The sequence below is a fragment of the Camponotus floridanus genome, unplaced genomic scaffold (assembly GCF_003227725.1).
Source record: "Camponotus floridanus strain SB8 unplaced genomic scaffold, Cflo_v7.5 scaffold25, whole genome shotgun sequence".
Lineage (NCBI taxonomy): Eukaryota > Metazoa > Arthropoda > Insecta > Hymenoptera > Formicidae > Camponotus > Camponotus floridanus.
Genome location: NW_020229381.1, coordinates 82,203 through 106,792, shown reverse-complemented (window position 1 = coordinate 106,792; position 24,590 = coordinate 82,203). Strand labels below are relative to the sequence as shown.

The 24,590-nt window shown below is 33.8% G+C and overlaps 2 protein-coding genes across 6 annotated transcripts in view; one reads left to right on the top strand and one right to left on the bottom strand.

The window, feature by feature from the left end:
- Positions 1-24,511, bottom strand: part of LOC105249759 (heparan sulfate 2-O-sulfotransferase pipe) — a 46,989-nt gene extending 22,478 nt beyond the window's left edge. For 2 of the 5 annotated variants that reach the window (XM_011255460.3, XM_011255462.3), the window contains exons 1-3: positions 23,839-23,855; positions 23,145-23,480; positions 16,953-16,992 (exon numbers count right to left, since the gene is read on the bottom strand). In XM_011255460.3, the coding sequence (XP_011253762.2) occupies positions 16,953-16,992; positions 23,145-23,223 (119 nt within the window). In that variant the 5' untranslated portion in view covers positions 23,224-23,480; positions 23,839-23,855. Of the gene's footprint in view, positions 1-4,057; positions 4,756-16,952; positions 16,993-23,144; positions 23,481-23,838; positions 23,856-24,397 lie in introns of those variants that run through there. The other 3 variants (XM_011255464.3, XM_025409223.1, XM_011255461.3) reach the window with 2 other exon arrangements.
- Positions 10,742-14,102, top strand: LOC109609899 (slit homolog 2 protein). Its single transcript, XM_020027086.2, has 2 exons — positions 10,742-11,176; positions 12,177-14,102. The coding sequence occupies exon 2, from the start codon at positions 12,188-12,190 to the stop codon at positions 14,090-14,092; it is 1,905 nt and encodes a 634-aa protein (XP_019882645.2). The 5' UTR covers positions 10,742-11,176; positions 12,177-12,187; the 3' UTR covers positions 14,093-14,102.
- Positions 24,512-24,590: the final 79 nt, after the last annotated feature.

Below are 24,590 nucleotides of genomic sequence, written 5' to 3'. Positions count from 1 at the left end.
TACTCTTCTGCGGTCTAATTTATACATGGTTATTCAGAGAGACCGCCAGGTGTGACGAGGTATGACAGCCGCGTAAATTCTCTCTCTGAGGGGGGAGAAAAAAGCGCGTTTGAGATTATTTTTTACGCTACATTATGTTTACGAATGCACGGATGCGGGAAGGCGACCGTTATTTTTTCTTAATCTTCATTCCAACATCGCATCGTGAGAAGACGGAATCGAGACAATCGCACAAAGTGCTTATATACGTTTGAACGCTTGCATACGCATTTCTTTTGCACTTCACAAATGTACTGTTAATTTCATTAAATCTCTCAGAAGGCTACTACGCTCATCTTCCCTCAGACTCGATCTCGCGCCTCGACTGCACCGTACAAAATGTTTATGATTACACATGTACAATTCTGCCATTTTTTCCCTTATTCTTCTCCTTCGCGCAATCTTTCGTAATGGATCGTGGTAACGTTTACGGAATGCAACAACAGCCGCGAGGCGACGGACGCGAAGATTTTCTCGCTGAAATTGCGACGCAACTTTTGATCGCGGTCGATGCACCGTCCACAATGAAGCTCGTTGCGATACAACGACCACAATTGACTTTAACGAGCGTGCGTATATGATAAATTATTGCAGTCGCTATGGTCCAAGTGTATTCCAATAAAACCGCCCGCGAATGCAGCTTCTTTATAGCTCTTCTTCGTCCGATACGTTTGTGCGTGTAGAGCATTTCGAAACGTTTGGAAATTTTCCGCGACTCAGAAACAGTTAGGATTTACTTGGACTGTTCGTGCCAAGCAATCGTTTCATATTTATATCTCTCTCTCTCTCTTTCTGCGCTTTCAATTAAATTTTTAATTCGCGACCAAGACGCGCGCGTAAGTCTCTTAATCCAGTTAGACGAGTTTTCCGAGGCGTCTATAAATATATATATATATATATATATATATATATATATATATATATATATACCGGACGTCCTGAACAACTGTTGCGCATCTTTCTTCTAAGGGCGTAGATCTTTAACGACGTGTGTCAAAAAATGTACGCGTCCGCGTATGCCAAGATAACAGCCGAGAAATTATACGACGTGCACGCATGTCCGACCCATGTTAATTCGCCATTTTTTTCTATTCACTTAACCAGACGCGCCCTCTGACATTACGTATATGGGTACTTTATTAAATCAGATTTTATATACGCTTGACGTATAGTCTGTGTCTACCTGCTGATACGAGAAAAGTTGATTCTTCGTAATGGAAATACCCCCGGTAGGCAACCTTTTCTTAGACGGCCACTTTAACGCGGGTTATCGTCGTCACAGTTAATTGCGACGTTCTCGACAAATGTTTTTTTTTGATATCATCGTGAAGAAACCGGAAGCGTACGAGAATACGGGATTTCGCACGATAAGAAGAAGAGAAGAAAAGAGATGTAATAATAAAGTAATTATTTTACCATCCAGAAATCTTCCCTACTTTCCGTTTTACAATAATGACATCTCTCCGAAAGTTCTTGCCTGCTTCATTTACGAGCAACAGATCCCATAACTTTTATTTATAGACGTTGGAGATTCATTATCGCTCGGTTTTCTCGCTCGGACGGCGAAATTCATCACTCGAGACGAGCTGTAGAAACGAAACAAATCGACTTACGTTCCTGCAAACGTCACGATGGTCCATCACTCGCGCCAGCAGAATTCATAATTATCAACTGTATTAACGCGAGATGAATGAGAGAGACGGGACGGCGATGCTTATCACGAACAATTTGCAATAGACGCAAAAATTTGCGATTTTAAATAGTAAACAAAAAACTTATTTAAATATTCAAAAAGATTGCGTCTTGTCGATTGTTCTAAACAAGAACCTCCGGAGAGATTAAAAAGGATGAGAAATATTTCTTTAACAAATTCTATTAAAATATAAAAAATGCGTGTCAAGCGTCACATACGAAATTAGCTCTTGTACAATCTTATACAAATGTACATGTACTCAAAAATAATAGTACAAATTATTTGCAGTTGCTTGTAAACGAAAACGAAACTATAATTTCGATGTTTTGTCTTATTTCAATTAATTCTGTAAATGATCGATGCATTTATACATGTATGTATAATCATACAAATCTGACAGAAATATAATTCAATCTTTGTCAAGCACGTACACATACATACGAACCTACTTGACGTAATCTCGAAACACGAATAATCATCGCAAACCCTTGTTCCACTTTATGAGACTAACTCGGTAACCGTGTTTTACAATACACGTTCTCTCCAATATTGTCAACTTATCGTGTTACGCGTGCTCGAGAGGTCAATTGCGGGAAGAAGTGGTCCTCGTGACTACCGTGTATTTGCATAGGACACGAGACACCGGAAAATCGGTCGCTCACGCGTTTGGCCGTCCGCATTATTCGCGCCACAATAAATCGATTTGTCGCACGCCTGACATTAGAGAGAATCTCACGTGTGCCTCACATGTGGGAGATTCTCTGACTCTGACAGTGTCACCTCGACCCTGATTACAACCGGCGCGGAGATATTCTTTATACTCGTTAAATTGTACTTTTTTTAAAATAACGACATATTCATTAACTAACGACATATTCATGAGGCGAAACAGGAAATGTTATGTAAAGTCATTCGCAGCGATCTCTTCGCAGCGAGTGGCTCTTGCATTTTCGTGCAGTTGATAATGGAATGCATTTTAAGCGATTGCAACGAACATCTGGATAAAATGTCTTTTACTGTCGCCAACTTTCTCGCATTTTCTATGTGACGTGTAATGCGAGTTATATAGGACGTTCCGTTATTTGTGGTTTAACCAGAAAGTCACCGATTCCTCGAAGTTTTCCAAATGAGTTTCTTCTCTCTCTTAAAGAATATCTTTTTAATGTCTTAAGAACACAGTCGAGTTTTTTTATATGTGTATGCAAATTTGTTACACTTTATATGTATTTAGAGAATTATATTATGATACAATAAAATACTCGATTGTACTGTATTGTACTTTTGTATAATTAAAATTCATTTAAATTACGAACAATACTAATAATAATGATGTAATCATCTCGTAGAGAAGAGAAGACAGGAATATGAGATACTCATTATACATGCGTTCGTAAAACTACAACCCGTTTAACTTTCTAGTTTACTTCCACTATGTTTATTTTGAGAATTTCATTTGCATAAATTATCCCGTTACATTCGTAATTTCTTTTTTTTTAAATTAAAATATCCCACAATATGTGAGAAATTTTGTTATATATTATATATTATACCTAAGTATGTTAATAGATTTTTTAATACTATATTCTATTTTATATTCTTTGTATATTTTTTCCTGTTTTCTTATATTTTACTTATTAACGCCATTTTATTCTTGAGAAAAAATTTTCATTATAGATACGAGACAGAGAAGATAATTTTAATAAAATATAAAAAAATATTTTTATTGAACTTCTAATCATTTTTAAATTTTAAATTATAAAATATATTAAATTTATCTAGGAAAATAATCATATATTGCCAATAAATTTTTATAATTAATAAAAAATTATAAAAATAAATGGATATTCATTATATTTTGTTCATCTTAAAAAGTTTTATTTATGAGTTAATATTCCAAAAATTAAAAAAACCAAATTGTTTCTTTTTTTCATATCTTTATCGTTAAAAAGATTCAAGATTTGATTAGCATCAAATCAATTATAATTTAATCCAAATTATCATTACATGATTATTTAAAATCGAGTTTTTTTTAAGAAAGCAGAAGAAAGACAGGAGGAAGTCAGGAGAAAGCCTTCTCGCGAGAAGGTGAACGATTATTTATCAAGATTAAGTCACCAGCTTGCTTAACGGTTAACACCTCGAGTTGTTATGTAGGATACGCTATGATAAGTCTTCCGATCTACAAAAGAGACACGGGATATCCTTTCATGCACTCTCACGCGCGCGAATAAATATTGATGGCATCGTGGAAGATGTTAATCGCGCGCGCATAATTAAGCGGCTTTAACGCCGTCGTTAATTCGCGTCTCGCGATAGTCTCTTTACCTCTTGGGAACGGGCACTCTCCTCTGCCGCCACATGTTTTCCCTCGGCATTCTCGTCAGTTTCCTCTGGAAATCAAGGCCCTTATTCGCGTGCGCGGGATTCTTCTCGGCGCCGATCAGATGATCGATTCCGCGCTGATCACGGGCGACCCATCGGAGTATGACGTCTCGTCGCTGGCCATTCGTCTCTTCCGACTATCGAATCGATCCGGCAACAATCACTCATGAAGAATCCATTCACTGGATTCACACCACTGAAGGATGCGACGAAGGCGGAGATGCGATTGGACGACAGCTGGACCGCAAACGTCAACCGCTGAATTCTTTGACGCGCGAACGATTTTCTCCGTCGATCGACACCCGCTACCAGGTCAACATCCTCGATAAGTCTCGATCGCTCCTCTTCGGACGTGCTACTTTACGACATTTCATTCGACGATTTCACCGGTATCGACGCTCCACCAGATTCCGCGAGTCCGCAGGCTCGTGTCCGCAAATTTTTTCAGTCATCGATCCTCAATTGGCAAGCAATTGTGTCAAGTGCGTTTGCAGAGATGAGGCGGCGCATCAAGCTCTGCACCGATCTGTCCGCTGGCCGACACGCGACTGCCGCTTTTCCTTCACGATTCGGCGCCTCGTCGAGGAGGAGAGCACGTCGAGGAAGACGCCAAACACAGCTGGGGACGACACGCGATACGCTCTATTCCGCGTCCGCTCCGTTACTCGGTGGCACGTAATGCCGCGATTCTACTCCACATTCACCTTGCACCACACACCCCACCTGGCCCTCCTCGTCGGACAGAGAGAAAGAGAAGCGGTCCCCTTCGTCTGCCGCTTCCTCCGCGCCAGATGAAGAGGAGAGGGACACTCGTTTTCGAGGGATTCAATTAAGGTGACCGGATTTTTAATCCTGATCCGGGCGCGCGCGTGTTCAGCTGTCCTATTTCTCCAACACGAACATATAACATTAGCTAGCTTCTTCTAGAAAGCTCGTTAGAAATTTTACACGAATGCATATCTATACATCTGTTTTTGCACAAACCAAGATTGTATAAAATATGAAGGATATAAAAATTGTATTTTAGAAAATGATTCTAATCAAAACTTTAAGTTAAGATTCAATCTTTTAATCTATATTTCTTTATTCGTATGATTGTTTTATATGGATCTCAAAATAAATTTTTATTTGTACGAAAAAAATCTTAAATTAAGATTATTTTTATAAAATTTCTCTCAATGATATACGATAGGTTTTTAAATATTTATGTAAAATGTAAATTTGTGCTAGAAAGAGGTAAGATTATATATGCACTATTTTGCATCGTTAAAGATTGTATAAAATTAACGAAGAGGCACAGAATTTATTTTAGGAAATATCTTAATTTCCATTTTAAATGAAATGTACAACAAACTCATGATGCCTGCGATAAAAGTAATCCATAGATTATCTTTCAAACACTATAAGAAAGTGCAATGGCTCAAATTTCAAAGCATGGTTGTGGTCAAATTTCTCATAGTAATTTTAAACGAGTTAGTAAAATGAATTTCATATCGGTATATATGTATTTCGCGCATTTAATGAGACGTACTTCTTCCGAATGATAATTTAATGCTCGCTGTGGCATTTATTAACCACCGCGATCGGGTAGAAATTCAGTCAGAAATTCATCTAAACGAAAGTAACAGACTACGTTGCATTTCAATAAGGTCGATAATTTAATGCCTGAGAATGACGCTAATGTATACATTGAATCGCAATGATTATCTGTTTTAATAAATTCGAGAGATAAAAAGAAGGAGAGAGAGAGAGAAGAAGAGAGAACGATTCTCCTTTTATTTCTTTTATTTATATCACAAAAATTATAAAGGCAAATTCCCTTCCGGTGCGTTGAATCGAGCCAAAATTATTACACTTGAATCCAGAAAATCTTGATAAAGTAAAAAGATTCTGCAAACAAGAATATATTTTTAAAATTATAAAAATAATATTACAAAAAATTTTTTAATAATATTATTTTTATAATTTTAAAAATATATTTATAAAAAATAGAAATGACATGATGGTTTCGTAAGGCAAAATTACACTGATAAAATGCATCTGAATATATGCAAAATACGAAGGATGTAGTTGTTTTGCAACGTTTGTACGCGAGAACCTAAACTGTTTAAGAAAATACATCTGTTGCCACCTTTGTATGCTTCTCTTTTCCCTTTGTCAATATTCCCAGAGATAAATGCATATAACTATGCAATCAATCGCATGTGAAACATCAGATTGCAAAATATTTAGTATCTAAAGGCGCAAAAAAGAAACATAAATGTCAAACACTATGCGATTGTTAATGATTAAAATGGCACACATATAAGACAATATTATCGCGTTCACACACACATACACAAGAGAGTTTTTTAACTAAATTACATCCTTCGTATCATGCATATTTTCGTATCTGTGCACTATTTTTAGTAGATGCCACAATGGCAGGAAGAGAATCAGAAACGCTTTTGTTGGAAAACGCGTGAAATTTCATATCTGCGAGCGATTATCATTACGCCCACGTCAATATCGAAAGAGATATTGCAAGAAATCTTGGCAACGAACAATGGCACAAACGCTGTTCCTTTACCTCGCTCGTGCGCGCCTAAACAACAATGCAAGGCCGTACGTACGATATTATTACTTATTGTTAGATTGGATCGTATACGCCGTTGCGTACAATTCAATTAACTATTACGACCCGGCGTCTCATAAATAATTATTCGACCGATGATCGTTCGTTGGGAAATGTTCTACGCAACCTTGCGTTTTTCTTATTGTTAGATTCCGAGATAGTGCGAACAGTGAATGAGATAATTAACACGTCACATCCTTGTCCGTTTAATTTATTAGGCATTTTCGAATTTCGAATTTTTTTCTTAATTTTTTTCATGCTCTCTTAAATGGCAATTTTATATCCACGGATGCACAGACACACATGTTACTGTAAAGATTATCGAAAACAATTCTCACATCCTAAAACTGTCGCTCGGCACAAGACCGAGAGAAGATCTGTGTTACGAATTTAATTATCGTGTCCTGGAACTTGCCCCGCGCATCCTGTCACGACCGAGATTAAAACTACTAATTATTTAACACAATCGTACCGGAATAATTATTACCCTGGGCCGGGAATACCACCACTCTCGCCTCATCCGCCACATATTATTCTGTTAATTTTAATGGAAAATTACGAGGGAGCCTTTATACATTTTAGCTAATCTATTCGGCTCGAAGCCGGAGCTTAACATAAATTTACATATAGTTAATTAACGCCTGGCGTAATTTGGCGCGAGACTATTCGCCCCGACACTTCATGTTTCGTGATCCGTACAATTAAAGAATACGAGCTTTAATTCTAAGAATAAATTAGAAATAATACAGTATCTCATCATATGTGATTCTAGATAATCGGTATCTGAAGTATTGAAAAATTCTTTCTCTTTTAATATCTGTCTTTAAGCTTTGTTATTATACGACTCAATAACTAAAATAATTTTTAATTATGTGAGCGGTGTGACAAAATCTTGACAGATGATAAACGCAAAAATTAAGTTTATCGCGAATAATATAAAAAAAAAGAAATGTTGAAATTTCACAAAAAAAGAATAATTAAAAAGAAATTTTTTTAATAATCGAATAATCTTTATACAAAATTAGACTATTGATTTCTTATATAGTACAAATCTTACTGCGAAACAAGTGATTTATAATTTTTTTACTTACTATATATATTAAATATGTATGCTATACTTATTTTTTAAAAATTTATTAAATATTATTAGATATTATAATTAATATTTATTAGATATTGTTATCATTAACGCAGCGTGAGAGTCTACGAGCATATGGTTCCAAGGACGCGTGTCGAATCTCTCAGAATCCTTTACTTTTACTGCGGGAAGGAAGCTTCGCGGCGGTGATGTACGTATCCGGCCTACGTAAAAAGGAAGTAATACGTGATCGGCGGAGTTGTAGACGCGCTCGAAGCGCGGGGATTAATCGCATGCGAGATATCGTCCCAACCTTCGACATCGTCGGGGCGTACTTAGACGCAACAAACTTAATTAACTGAACGCACGTGAGCCGTATCGGACGGCTCCTATTTTTTTTTCTTTTTTTCTTTTAGTGAATGGAACCGTGAGAGAAGTACGAGCCCACCGCGCTCTTGTACCCTCGTAATAACCGTGATCCGACAAATCCAGTGGTTCTCATAGCGGAAGATAGTCGTATCCCTCGAGCTCGTTTCCGGAAGTACGACGACCTCCGGTACCGACAATGGCTGGCTGCCCGGGCGAGAGGAGCAAAGGGTCCTCCTCCATCTCTGGTCACGAACATTAGAAATTAGCGGCACGAAGCTCGCAGACAAAACTTATCCGCGCTTATAAGTGCGAGAATGCGCCTGTGGGAAGTCGCGCGAGATCGAGCGAACATCGAGCATTTAATATCGTTGATTCTCACGTGTCTCCCCCGTTAATCGACGTCTCACGTCCGATCGAGACTCGATTTAGCGGGATCTAGATCATTAAGTAGCGCAGATGAATTCTTTGTCAAGTTTCATCTGATGATGATCGATTAATATGAGGCGTCCCGTTACTTTTTCTTCGTCCATAAATTCCTCGATACATAGAAAAAAAACTATAGATTAGATCCACGAATATGCGTAAAAAAAATTCCATAGTACAAACACGAAATTCAGACAAAGTTGAGGAGATAAATTTCGGGAATCGCAGATCGTCGAGATCTTGAAAGTGTGATTAGAAATTTTTGAAGTCTCGATTTAATTAATTTTCTGTCTTTACTGAATCGTGCGAGAATTATGACTAGCAGAATGCTTACTTCACGTACTTACACGCGGTTAATTTATCTATTTCTGCGCGTTTCTGTTCACTATGATGGTCCCGAGAGAACAGCGAGGAACACCGAGGACATCCTTATCACTATGCAAATCTTTATCCTCGTGCACGAGGTGTTTCCACGAATGCTTTCTGGAAAATAAATCTCTCACGCGATACCTGGCAATCTGCACACGAGAGCTTCGTAAAAGGACCAAATACGCGTGAATAAATCGTAGAAAAATACACGCGCAGTTAGAATAGTTAAATGTATTATACACATTTGCCGAAGATGCTATGCGTATTGAACGCGCGTACAATAGCATGATTCAATATTTCACAATTCCTTAAGTGTTTGTGCTTTTTAAATCAAATTTATTCTGTACTCGCGATTATTTATTAAAAAGAAAAAAAATGAGAAATAGATATTTGAACAAATTGGATCAAATCGAGACTTATATAAATTATTTTGTTTAAAATCATTTCTCGTTTTCTTTATTTCTTTAAAATATACATAGTATTAAATGTTTCAGAAAGTTTTAATATAAAACAATTATACAGAATAATCTGTATAATATTGTAACGTCTTATTAAACTTTCACTAAGGAAAAGTTGTATATAATTTCAGGAAAAGATCTGTGGTTGAAAAGAAAGATGAGCTGAAACACACTCAACTAGTATTCGATATATAAAATATATATAATTAAAATAATCTATAAAATTATTTGAAAAAAATACTTTTTTGATCAATTATCATCAAATTATATAATCATGTTAATTACCTCAATAAAATTAAAACTGATGTCTCCTATTAATTTACTAATAGTAATTTTATATTAAGGGAAAGCAATGTTTTTTTCTCAGATATCCATTTCATTTTAGCGATTTTGTACGCAATCAATTTTTTGAGCTAGAATTTTAATTGGGTTCAGCGTTTGCTAAAACTGATTGATCGAAACGTCATTAATCGTCGTTTTCCTGACGTTAATTAAACTAATGTATTCCGGCCTGATACACGACAGATACCCGAGCTATTGGATCTTTAGTCAGTTGCGGTTCGTCCAAGATCGAACCTCCGATCAGTTCTCAGAGATTGAGCACCGACATAATATCGCAACCTAATACTATCAGAAGCATTTCCCATATTATTTTCATCATTATTCGCGTAATTCTCAGCGATATTATATAGTGCATTCTGCAATATACTAAAAACAACTGATATAAATTTTGTTCGATGTAAAATTAAAACAATGACAAACATTAGATTAAAATTTGCAATTCAAGTACGAACTCGATTTTTATTACCAGATTAAATTGCTTGTCAAAATATTGTTACTTTAAAATTGGTTAAATTAATTTTTTTCTCGCATTGTGATCGACTCATTTATGATGTAACGCGCTCGACGATCAATTTTTTCAAGCAAAAAATATTCTCGGACGAGATGACGATTTGTAGAAAATATATATTTAACCGACAGATAGATAACAAAAAAGATTGACGTAAAATGCGCAGAAAAATGCTTTGAAATACTTGGAGCGTAGTCTTAAACGTGTCATTAATGCATCATCCATTCGCGCACAGAGATCGTGTCGATCAATTTGAATAGACAATTGTTTATTAATTTGACAAATTGATTTACATATTGACTAACATCGTTGATAATTTTAACAGAATATAATTTTGCTCTACAAAAAATTTTTCTACAGTATTTAAAAAGTATTTCGAAAACATCGAGTGATTAAGTCATTAATATAACATTATATTAATAACTTAATATATTTAATTTATGAGTGTGGATTATCTGTGCAAAATTAGACGGAGATTAGAGTAAATAATGGCGTTGATTAACGCGTGATTTAATTCACGAGAAAGGCTATTCGAGGCTACTCGTGCTACTTATTTTCTTCGATTCTCGCCAGCGGATACATCATGAAACTCAAGTATCGGGTTGGATTCAATAAATATATCATCGACGAACGGTCATCCTCCTTTTTTCAATAAAAGATCGCTTGCCGAGAACGTGCATCTCTTTTACATATAGATGCGCGAATCTAAGAATCTGTGCACGCGTATGAGATTCGCGTGGAACTGTATAAAGGCCTGCAAGACCTGTTTTCGCGATTACCTCGTCCTAAGGAATCTCACCATACGTCCATCAGGAATAGAGACGCAGAGCAGTCTTTATCTATCCGTATTCGAGAACAGAAAGCGTCGAGGATCCTCTTCAGTGGTTTGGCAAATTGATCGGTAAGTGGAACATATGTGTTTTTGCGTGATAGCTCGAAAGCAAAGTTTTTTGCGACGCATTAATCAAATAAAATTATGTCACGGAAACTGGTATGATATGTATAAATTTGTAAATTAAAATTTGATTTAACGTTCATTTTATATGATATAATATTTCTCATCTTAAAGAAATCTCATCTTAAAGAATTTCGAATGCTATTTTTTAAATTAAATGTCGAAATTTAATTAGATACGACTGTCGAAATACACCGAGCCAAAATGTAATCGACTCTCCACTCCTTCAATATGTCGTATCCTGAATTCGAATAATGTTTTCGAAATTATTAGTATCTTATAAATAAAAATCGATGCCATTGGAATGCGTTCATGGAAATTATCACAAGGTATCACAAATTATGTAATCTGTGCGCATCCCGACTCTGTAATGACGCAACCGGTTTCTGTAATATCTGACATAAGAGATTCGGAGAATAGTCCGAGCCGCCGTTTATCGGGATTCTTGTAATTATGCCGATACGAGGGAGAGCCGGCTATTATACGGAGTGTCGCAAAGTAATCGCGAAGCGTGGGATTCTTTGATGCATCTGCTATAGAATTTTTCTAGGCTATCAGCGTATAATCGTAGAGTCAACGTCCTGACAAAGTTTCTCACATTTTACTAGATAGAAAATATAAGTAATTGCCTCTAATGTATATATTTTCTACTTAATTACTTTATAATTAATTATCATGCTTTTGTTTTTGTTTTAAAAAAAACAGAACACATTAGAGAAAAGAATGAAAAATTAAAAAGTTACTTAGAGAGAAAGAACTTTAATTTAATTTTTCATGCATCTCGTGTGTATTAAAATTTGTTCTATTACAAAATTATTGTATTAAATTATTAATATTAGCGATTATTTCTAACAAGTTTGTGGTGCATAGATTAGTATTATAATCGCGATCAATAAATAGAAATGCGAGATTTATAAAAAAAAGATAATCCATCAACTGCTTTCAGGAGAAATCGGGATGCTGCCCTTCATCATATGTTTACTGCCTCTAGTGGCAAGCGTTCCGCTAGATTCACGAATGATTATCGAAACACCTTCAAACCTAATTCTGGAGGTCTATAACGGCATCTTGATAGACATTCAATTTGTCGAAGGCTCTAACCGTACGGAATTAGACCTGTCAAATTCTTCTCTTCGTGGATTAGAAGAAACTTCTTTCGATAATGTGCTCGATGTGGAATCACTTATATTAAGTAACAATTCGTTGACTTCTCTGCCGGATTTTATCTTTTCCAATTTGACAAACTTAAAGAATCTATCACTATCGAATAATCAAATATCGAGCGTCCGAAATCTGTTTATCGGCCTGGAAAATCTGCAGTTGTTGGATATCTCTCGCAATCCCATCAAACACCTCGGAAGAGGACACTTATTCGGTTTTACCAGATCAGTCAAGATTCTCACCGACGGAAATGTCCTTTGGAGCATCAGCACGGGCGTGTTTACAAACTCCTTTCTCAAGGAAGAGGAGTTGAAGCAACTAACAGCGATGATGAATCAAGAGAATTTCATGGAGAAGAGCAAGGAAAAGGAAAAGGAAGTCGACAGGAGTGCAGAGCGCGATGTTGAAGAGCTAGTTGTAAAGCCTCAAGAGATCGTCCAAGCTCTTAACAAGGATACTCGAGTGAAAATCTGCAAGTCCGATGGTATCGTGACATCATTGGCGATTTTTGAGAAGGATGAAGAGCTCGTTGAAGGATGCGTTCGAGTATCGGTTGACGTTGACGCGATGCGAGTGAATCTTCGCGAGCGGGGCATCAGCGGTTTCCAGGAAAACTGGTATCGATTGCAATCGCTGCCGATCTCTTCCTTGGATCTGTCAAACAACGAGATCGTCGAGATCACGAAGGAGACACTGAACGATCTACCATCTCATGTGACGTATGTGAACTTTCTAGGCAATAGGATCCGTAGGATCCGGAGCCAAGTGATCGAGAACGATCATCTGAAAAGACTCAACTTTAAAGGCAACTTGATCGACGAGATCGAAGACGGTGCGTTCGGAAAAATTAAATTACGTGGATTATTTTTGGCCGATAATCGACTAAAAAATCTCGACTTCGTCTCCAATTTACCGGAAACTCTGATAGAATTTGTCGTGAGCGGAAATTGCATAGCGTCTGTTTCCAACGACACTTTCTCCAAGCTCTCTCGTTTGTTGTATCTCAATCTCGACGGCAACGAAATCAAAGCGCTGCAGAGCGACGTCTTTCAAGGTTTAGAATCTTTACGATCGCTGACGTTGACAAGCAATAATATAACGACCATCGAATTTTCCGCTTTTAGAGGTCTAACATCTCTCGAGACGCTCGATCTTCATCGCAATTCTATACGCGATCTGCAAAAGGGCACCTTCGCCGAGTTGACGGCTTTGAAGGAGTTGAATCTCGCCTATAACAATATCACGGAAGCTACGTTCGCCGATCTTCCATCGTCCTTGGACTCTTTGCATCTCGATTACAACGAGATCGACATGCTCGAAGAAGGCAATTTCGTTCAAGCTCCAAGATTCACTCTGTCATTGACCGGGAACAGAATCTCTAGCATAATGAGTGGTGCTTTCAATCTGCCCGTTCTTCGAGATCTGTACTTGAACAAAAATCTCTTGACGACTATAGAAGGCGATAGTTACGAAGGCCTGAGTCGTTTAAGACGCCTCTGGCTCTCGGAAAATAAAATATTAGAGATTCCCAAGAACGCCTGTAAAAATCTGGGCAGTCTTTACGTCTTAGATATATCCAAGAATCCGTTCCAAAAGTTGGAAAATGGCGCTCTTCATGGTCTCAACACCGACTTTGGAACCTTATACATTTACAACAATAGTTTGAAAGAGATACAAGGCGGAGTTTTCGATGATTTTTAATAAAATTGATATTATTGTTTAAGATACACGACTCCTTCGCATATTTAATTAAATATTCTCGAAAAATATAGTGAAAATTAATCGCTATATTAATTATTATATTAACTTTAATTCGCGAATATTTAAAAGAAATTGTGTTATACGTACGAAACAAAATATATATATTCATACAATACATATATTCACAATACATATATTCATATATCACAATACATATATCACAAAATACATATATTCACATTTTGATAAATATGCATTTTTCATTTCCCTTGAAAACAGTAGAGGATATTGTAAAATTGCCAATAAAAACGAAACGAAATTTTTGATACATTATTTAAATATATTAAAATCTAAAATCATCAAATTTAATTTCGCAAAACATTCTTCGACTTTTGCATAATATTATTAAATAAGTGAAAGCGTTTCATCACGATATTTTAATGCATCTCTTTAGTGAACAATTTTCAAAAATTTCATTTCGCAAGAATACATTTTTTTTAGATAAATTTTTGAAAAATCATTACTTTCACCCTCAACTTATAATTATTTTATCATATAATTTCTGCGGTCTCCTTCAAGAAATTGAAACTATCACGAAGTGGAATTATCAATCCGAGTTAATGTCGTTATTACGAACGATCGTATGCCATTTCAATTAATACATATCAATCGAACAGCAACTTCTTCGTGCGATCGCGTTCGATGGAACCTTTAAACCGCGTTTAATATCTACCCGAGAACGACGGAGAGCAATTTTCGCAAAAGTGCCTGACGATTCGCTTTCACCGAACGTTCTCGCGCGTAAATTCGCGCAAAATCGCGCAGTAATAGTAATAATAACAATAATAACAATAATAATAGAACCCGTTCGCGTACAAGATGAAACGTGCAGCTTGCAACCAGCTGGCCTTGACTTTCACGTTGGAACCTTTCGACTCCACCGGGTTTCCGAGACCCGTTTGAAGGTCGGCACGCCGTTTAGAAGTTTTCCCGATTCTTTTTTTTCTTCCCGATTGAGACTAACGGTAGACTTTATAGCGGTTGTAATGTTGTATAAGCAAATTGAGTAATCGAACGTCATCATCTTCGAGACGGAGAAGCGAGGACCGGAAAGCCATTTCGTTTTATTTAGATTACGATTGATATCGGTCAACGGTTGTTACATCATGTCAATTTGACGCGCATATAATGTGTATGAAATATCGATATAGTCATCTTAAAATAAAATAATTAGAATCTCGAACACGGATATAAAAAAATTGGGTCGAAGAGGATACAATAATCTCTTTTATTTCGACTTTGAATTGGAGAATCGAAACCGGATAACTTCAATGAATCGAGTAGCTAATTCCACCGGAACCGAATAATCTTATTTCACTGCTTCGATCGTGACAGTATGACGAAAAAACCGCATTTCCGCCGCGGGAATCGGAAAACGCTAGACGGTGTAATTATTCCCCAACGCATTTATTCCCCTTGTCTAATTAATTCGCAGAGTTAAGACTCGTGTGCGTTAGATGCACTAGTGCATCGTCTTCCCTTCCGTAAATAGACAAGCTTTTTTCAAGATAGAGGCGGCACGATCTAACGAGTCGATTTGTTTAATTGAATCTTGGGGGGAGTTCAAATTAGATCTTCGAACAAATAGAGCTCGCGTCCTTATTGCTGATTGCTATTACGCCTTTTCTCTAATAACCACGAAGTTAATTGGTACGAATTTAATGATTTTCCATTGACTTTCTCGTCAATTTCTTCGATTCGAAAGCATATTGTCAAATGATGGATAAAAATTATATATAGAGAGTAAAACATTGTAATACGTTTTAGCAGAAAAAATACCTCACTCAATGTTTAAATATAATGAGCTTATTAATAAGTGTTATTGAAACAATAATTGACGATAGTACACAATTAACCGCGAAACAGAATTGCCCTGAATGCAATTTCACAATAAAAAATTACAAAATCAATCATTTTTAAGAAAAACAATTATAAAATTTCCTAGTAAGTATTTTTAATTATTTTTCTTTTCATAAGTAATTATCATTGTTTTTGTATAGTTTTGTATAGTCTCATTATATTTCTGAAGGAATATAACTTATAAAATATAACTAATAATAAATGTACACAGCTAAATTAGAATACTTTAATTAATCAGAAATTACAATTATTAATTGCAATTATTGTAATATTAGTAAATCTTTGTAAATTGCAACTTTAATATACTAATAATTTTATCGTGAGTGTATTTTATATTGATTTAAGCAAATGTGAAGCGTACTACATCGTTTAACCCTATATATGTACAATATATTGTATCCGAGCTTTCTGCTCGAAAGAACTGCCAATTATCAAGAAACACGGTCTTGCACCAAGTCACGCGCAGCAAACAACGAGGTAGATCATGTATCTATATACAATTGAGGGTACCTTGGATTATTGAATCCCACTAAAGCATCAAACGATCGAGTTTCTAGCAAGCTTAATCGATATAGCTTGAATTCGTATATAAAACGAAGTAATTTAAATTTCATTCATTTACTTAAAATTGATTTCAATATTTATCTTCTCAATCATATAAGAACTCTCGTAACCCCTAACTCTAATTTAAAATTTACAAATAAATTATATAAAATTTATTAAATAAATTAGATAAAATTTCTAACTGAGAAAAAGCTTGGTATTATTCTTTAATTTATACTTTTAATTTTTTCTTACTATGTAATGAATATTAAAAAAATTTATTAAAATTATTCAACCTAATCTTTTCTAATTCATCCAAGACAATGAATCTATCTACAATAAATCTACAATTTCTAATAAAATCCGTTACCTCAAAAATAAAAAGATTCTGACTCACCAACTGCAGAACAATGGAATTGATGTCATTGAAGCTACGTCTGCAACATACAAATAGAAAATTCTAATTACAGCAGCATTCGAAATAATTAATATTTCAAAAAAATTACTATATATATTAAATTTTATATTTGATGTGCACAATAATAAGCAGATATTACTGGAATAATTTTATAAATTCTTTAAAAAAAGAGTTTTTTAAAGAACTACAAATTTTTACAGAATTATATTAATTTTATAAATGTATAGTGTACACAGATTTATTTTTAATTGATGTGATCTTTTGATTTGAAATTTTTTGGAAAAAAGCAGATTTAAGCAATACGATACACATTGAAGTAGCAACTTCTTCGTAAAATCTGTTAAACAAGCATAAAAAATATGAAGAATAACTCTATTAAAGAATAACAATTAAATAGTTATGTAACAATTTTTATGCAGTATGATTTTATGGTGATCGAGAACTGCGGAAGAAATGAGTTTCTCAGACATACCAAGTGCTTCTCGTTCCGTAGCGAAGGTCCCGAGCAATTTCGTGGCATTGACACTGAATGCTGAGTGTCTGCCACTTCCGGATTTACCAACGGTATCTCGTAGGGTTATCGAACGTATATCTACTAAAATCATTATATACCAAGTGTTATGGCATTTTCGTGACTTACTAAATTGTGCCAATCAAATCGCCGATTTGCTATCTTCATTTTAAAAATAATAGCTTTTTGACATAAGCACCGACGAATTTTAAAGTATCATTAAGTTTACGAATATCGTCAGTATCATTAAGTATACGAATATCATCGTTTTATCATTCTCTATTTAACTACGAAAATGAAAGTGGTTTTACTAATAACATTTTACGAATTTTATTTCCATTGAATAAATATCTGTACTACAATTTATATATCAGAATATGCAGTGTGTGTGTGTGTATGTGTAAAGATAATTAAAACAAAATTATAGATAACGTTTCATCTTTAACAATTTAGTATTATTTTTGAAAATTTCATTGTTTCATAAGTTCGGTTATTTCTTCATTTTTTCCAATCTCTTAATTTCATCAAAATTCTTCATTAAATTAAAGTTCAATAATGAGGATTGCTCGGAAATATGTGAAAATACTACGACCTTCGCAGAGCGCAGTTCTGTCAAGCAGAAACTGTAAAGACAGAAATTCCAAGGTGAATGTCGGCCAACGGACTGCATCGGTTCGAAGAAAAAGGGGTTGCCACGCCGGATCTCTTAAGTATGCCTTAAGTAGAGCAAAGGTACCTTGACTCACGTGAGAGAAAGGTCTCAGTGTCCAGGGTTCGTTGGCCTTTGCAATCATTAATGGACAATAATACGTAATAGCCAGAAAGCAGTACGCTCGTTAAGTGCATTAAATTTGTGTTGCTTGTTTTAAATCTTACGCGGATGCGATATAATACATCCTGAAATCAACGATGTAACGCGTACAATGTAACAATGTAACACATTGTTACACTTTACGCGTCGCTTCTCACTTTGTTTACTGTTCCGTAAAATCTGTTTCGATAGTAATAATTCCGAAGAATTTAACTCTTTGCAAAATGATATTAAAATATAGAGATAATTTTAATTTTTTTTCTTTAATATAGATAAATTATTCTAATTTATATCGCCAATTAATAATTTAAATTAATAAATAACTTAATTAATTATTAATTCAAGTATAACGAATGTACTTTGTAAAAAGAAGAAATTAGGTCGAATAATAATAATCGTAAATATCGGCGCTTTGCAATATTGAATATACTACATAATTATTAAATGTTCAATTAATATACTTTCTAATCCTCGATGAAGAGAGACGATTTCACAAGTATAATCAACAAGTATATCTGGTGTCGTCTTCTATTAATTATACATAGTATACTTAGATCTTCTATTATGTAAAGCGGAGATAAGCACTGCAATAATATGATATATGATACTTCTATCCTGATATATTAATTTGATTAGAAAATTAAAAGGCCAAAGGCCTTTTAAATGACAAATTTCTGCCAAGATTCTCGATACTTAAATCTTTCGAATTGATCGTAAATTTCGCAACAGTTGCCTTTAAACCGGTCCATTTGATGCAGTAGAGTATCTGCATAAATTTATCATCTTTCTCTGCGCTTTTCGCACGAAACAGTTCGCGGAATATTTTGCTTATAGAAAGCGATCATTATATGCTGGCAGAAATTATGCATAATTTCCTTCGAGAATCGCTGCGATATTTTTAATTGCCGCTGGCAAAGAGAGTCATTTCGCTCAACTGATATGAGATCATAAAATTTTTCAAGCTACGTTTAATTGCTTCTTATGCCTTCGTTTAATTCAACCAGCTGATTATTCCGTATTGCCACAAAAATAAACTTCAATTAATCTCTTCGCAATATATGGGATATCATATAAAATTTTCATATTCATTACTACTTGATTTATTTACATGTATCATCATATCATTAATAATGTCTTTGTTATTAATTGTATATATGATTTGTATACATGATTTTTTTTCTAACTTCTTGGTTCAATAGTTATACGTCAACGTATAGTAATGAAAGAGATTAGAAGGTTAAAATACTCATTCTGCGTTTACGGAATATTAACAGAACGGAACTAATTCTCAGCTTTTAATGAATTTTATTTGCATATTTCGGGTCAGTATGTCGATTTAATAATTATTAAGATGTAGGTATTCGTGCGTGACAATATAAATCGAGCGAATAACGTGGCCGCGAAAAATATTCCGGCTTCATACAGGTATAACTTTAATTCTTGATGTCGATAATTTTTGAAAGTATTTCTAAAAACGTTGCGAAAAAAATTAAAAATTATTGCGATTAACCGTTTCATAAGAAATAAGGCATAAAACAATAAAAAGTGAATATTCAAATCAAACTTTATTCAGGAAATGATGGTTAAAATCCCGATCACGTTACATCATGACGCAAAAGGTTATCGGAACCGTGCTTTAATTGTCGATTAATCATCTTTTCGTGACAAGAGATCTCGTAATCCCGTACGAAGAACCGCGAAAGTGATACGAACGACCACAAAACTCGATTTCCGTCGAGAATATATGCAAATATCTACGTTCGCTGGCGTTTAACAGAAAAATGAATCCGCAGCAGCGCATAATCCCCGCATAAATACATATGTATAAATCTCCGGCGGCAAGTATGTACCTTCTTTAATTGGCGAAGTGAATCAGTTCTCTGGCCTGATAATCATCTGGCCGCACGAAGAACATCTCGTGCGTGACACCGGTGAGTTGAACCGAAGCCAGCGACCTAATCGCGAAAATTAATAGACGAAGAAACGCAATTCAACCGCTCGCGATGAGCCAATTACATTGTCATGCGTGGCCCGCTTTCCAACTTGAATGTCTAATAATACACTCGCGAAGTATAATCATTCGTATATAACAAGTGTTATGTGCAAGTATCGCGTTGTGTCTTGCGTACGATATAATTTAATTTAATGAAACGTACGCTTATATAATTTTCTCGATCAATTCTGACAAGAAAGTTTCGTTAATCGCACGAGCGAATCTCGCGTTTACGTTCGAATTTTCGCGAAAATTATGTCAACTCATGTCTGTGCCACGAATTGATTATTCGGTACAAGAATTTGGCTTAAATATCCTGAGACGTGTGTTCCGTTACGCAGTAAGTAATGCACTTTAATCAGTGTATCATGATACGCACGGAGTATTTCAGAATTGCATTTTTTTTTCGAATACGCTCAAGATACCGAACATCTTTAATTACATTATTTATTAAATCGTGAAAATCTAGAGATTTGTAAGATATAAAAAGAAATCTATGAAATATAAAAAAATCGAGAATTTTTTCTGTGTAAAACACGATAATATGCGAATATATCGCAATTTTATATAATATTCATACATGATCTCCGATATAGATATTTATAAGAATTAAAATATCTTCATCTGTGATGTGCAAATACAGGAAAAAATACACTCATACGATGTTCGGTATATAATCTGAACTGATATCCATTTTTATTGTTAAATATCAACTGAAATAAAAATATCAATGAATGTTTTGCATAGAGCGTTATATATTTCGAATACCGATAAGTCCTTTCGCAATTACTGCTATATAATTACATCAACATTCTTCTTGAGATTAATTTTTTATATAATTCTAGTTTATTAAAAATAATATCCAATTAATTCATTAGTTTTCTCTCTATCTTGCATTAGTTCTCTCTCTATTTTAATAATTTAATTTTTAAAGAAAATATAATGTCACACATAGTATAGGATATAGAAATTATCAATATAAAGTAAAGTGTATGTTTAAAACTATTTATAATATAAAATTAATTTTTATTAAATTTTATTAAATATATTTGTGTATAAAATATCAATTTGGAATGTACAATATGTTACTAAACTTGTTAAATTTAATTAACTTGTTCAGTTGTTCTGTTAATTATTCTGGCAATTACTTAGCGTTATTTTGCAAAAATCACTTCATCATGGAAAAAAATTAATCAAAATAAAAAATTAAAATTAAATTTAATACGAGAATAGAAAATAAATAATACACTTTTAATTATATAATTAAGGAAGAAATGTGTGAATAGTAATTATTTTAGCGATTTATTGGAATATATTACATGACCTGTAACCTATGTGTTTTTATTTGGCATTGACCTGCAAGATGTAGAGAGAAAAGATAACGATAATATATGTAATTATACTAAATTGCATATATGCATACTTTGCTTTCTCGGGTTAAGGACGACAAGAAATATCGCAATGATTTCCGCATTCTGCGTAGATGCTCACAAAACACAATGTTTTCGTGGAATACATCATTAATGTAAAAAGAAAACGCGCGAATATTGCAAATGTGTTTCTTTGGAAATTAGGACATTATATTTATGGCAAAGCGTCATGCTACATTGGCAAAAATTGAAAAACATTGACCACATAAAGGGAAAAACGCATATAATGTATATCTAAAGAAAATTTGCACGAATCGTAAAAGGAATAATAAATAATTATATGATAATATCATGCAGAATTCATGTTTTTCGTTCTCTCAAAAATATTTTATTAATTATATATTTTATTATTTTTATTATATTTAAAATCTTAATTTTTTTATTTAAAATTTTTTTTTATAGTCGACACATATCTTTAATATAATTAAATTATTTTCCCCTTGTTTTGCCTTATTTTGCATTTATTCTAAAAATTGCTACTGATTGTTGATTCTTAAAAATATTCATTTTAAATGATCTATAATTCGCAATAAAATTTACGATAAAAATTTATTTTTAATTTTATGTACCACGTATTTAAAGCCAGTTTTTGAATGATCTACTTAATTTGCAATACATAAAATTCAAGCTATAATTCTGTGTATTTATAATTTTATATTTATAATTTATTTTTATTTATTATATATTTTTATTTATAATTTATAATTTCTGCATATCCTAAAATTTTAATGGATATGCAGTCTGATGTATGTTTTATACATGTATGTATGTTAATTTTCTGTTTTATGTAATATATCGGGTATATATTAAAATTATATGTAAATAAAATTCTAAAATTTTATGATATATAACTAAATATAAAACTATAAATATAATTTTAATCTGAATTTTATTTCGAATTATAGATCATCTAAAATAAACTATAATTACAAAATGAAATAAATGTTTTAAAATCATCATGTATATATAATCGTTCTTCATACTTTATTAATTTTATTCAAATTTTCCGTGTATTATTTTATGTGTGTCTATTTCCAGAGAGAGAGTATTTTATACGAGATATAATAAAATAGTTAACATAATTGTAGCATTATATAAATTTTTCATATTGTATGTATATTACGCATAACTGTTTCAAGTAAACCACCGTGACCTATTTTGAGCGTTCTAATAAATAATAGCCAACAAAGGTATATCGTATTACGTTAATTGGTGAAAGTATTGATTTTATATTATTAAAGTTCGATTGCATTGCAATTTCTACAACGGGACTAATAATAAAATAGTAGACTATCTATCATCAGATCATCGCGTATACGTATTTCTGTGTATATATGCAAAAATGGTAAAACCTCAGGAAATAATATAACATTCTGATATTATCATTGCATAAAAAAAATCGCAGTAATGAAAAATAACCACTCACCGGTACGATGTGCAACATAGCTCGACGGCGCTTCCTCGGGATTCCTCCTTCTCTCCTCTCCTCCTTGCTGCTTCTTCATGGCACTCACACGACACTCGCGAAAACACTGTTAATTACGCTCGCGCGTGCACTAATCAGCAAGATACGATGATCACGCGGCACTTTGCACGGCACTCTCGACGTTAATCGCATACGACGTGCACCTTATTATATCGCGACAGGATAATAACACGGAAACTAGTCACGTGAAGTTTGCTACGACCCATTCGGCGCTTGAAATTCACGCGCGAGATTTATCAGGTTGCTGTACCTATTGCTGACAAGTACGTTTTCGTTCTGTAAAATGATTATTTTGCACGTTTAAACATTATAAATAAATAAAATCATAAGAATAAAAATAAATATCCGAAAATATATCGTTGTTTTATTAATGTTGATAGATTTCGATCGAGTAGATTGTATAAGAAATGCGTTTTTCGATAAATTATCGATGCGTAAATACGAATGTTCATACGCACGGTTGATAAATATTAAGTTACGTAATTAAATTACCAATTAAACAAAAAGAATTTAAAAAAGAACTTAATTACGCGTAATTATATATCTATTACACGAATTAATTAATCACTAGTTGTAATTGTATAGAAAATGATCGTGTTTAGAATAATAATATGACGATATACGGAGCTACAACCTGCTCATTCGAATCTCGGTGCGTGAATGACGAGCTAAGTCACTACTATAGGAATGTAAACAACACGTATAGCAAGATAAGACACGTATAACAAGGTAAGGAACGTAAACAATAGCGCGCTATTCACTGTGTATTTCATTCATAGCTGTTACAAAATATTTAATGTATACAAGATAAATGTGTGAATGTGTTTATGTAATTCGCGTATTACTGTGTGCTATTAATCCGAAAATAATAAGCAAATCAAGATCTACGTGTAAATTAAAACACGGTAAGAAATATATTCGCGAATCAAAATATTAAAGAAATAATGATTGCTCTCTATATTATAATGAAACCATAATTTTTAATTGTTATTCTTTATCTTTTCGATATTTATTTTGTGATGATGAATAAAATCTATGTTTCGAAACATTGATTGTTTCGATACAAAATTACGAAATATTAATCGTGATAATTAATTCTCGCGAATTGCTAACCGTAATTGTAAATTGTTAACCGTAATTGTAAAAAATAATCACACACGTTTAGTAATAATATACAAAGTGATTTATGTTACCTGCTCATTCGAGTGTCAGCGTCTGAATGGCAACAAGGTCAGGCATATAAGGCACAGGAAACATCTATTATATAGTTAATTCGTAAGGAAAGGAGAAAAAAGAGCGATATGAAATATTTAACATATTACAAAAATACTTACGGAATACTTTAGTTCTTGAAAAAATATTGAATCAAAATTATATAAAATTTGA

Bases quoted from the DNA above. Each gene is read 5' to 3' on its own strand.
- LOC109609899 (XM_020027086.2), top strand. From the start codon at position 12,188: ATGCTGCCCTTCATCATATGTTTACTGCCTCTAGTGGCAAGCGTTCCG.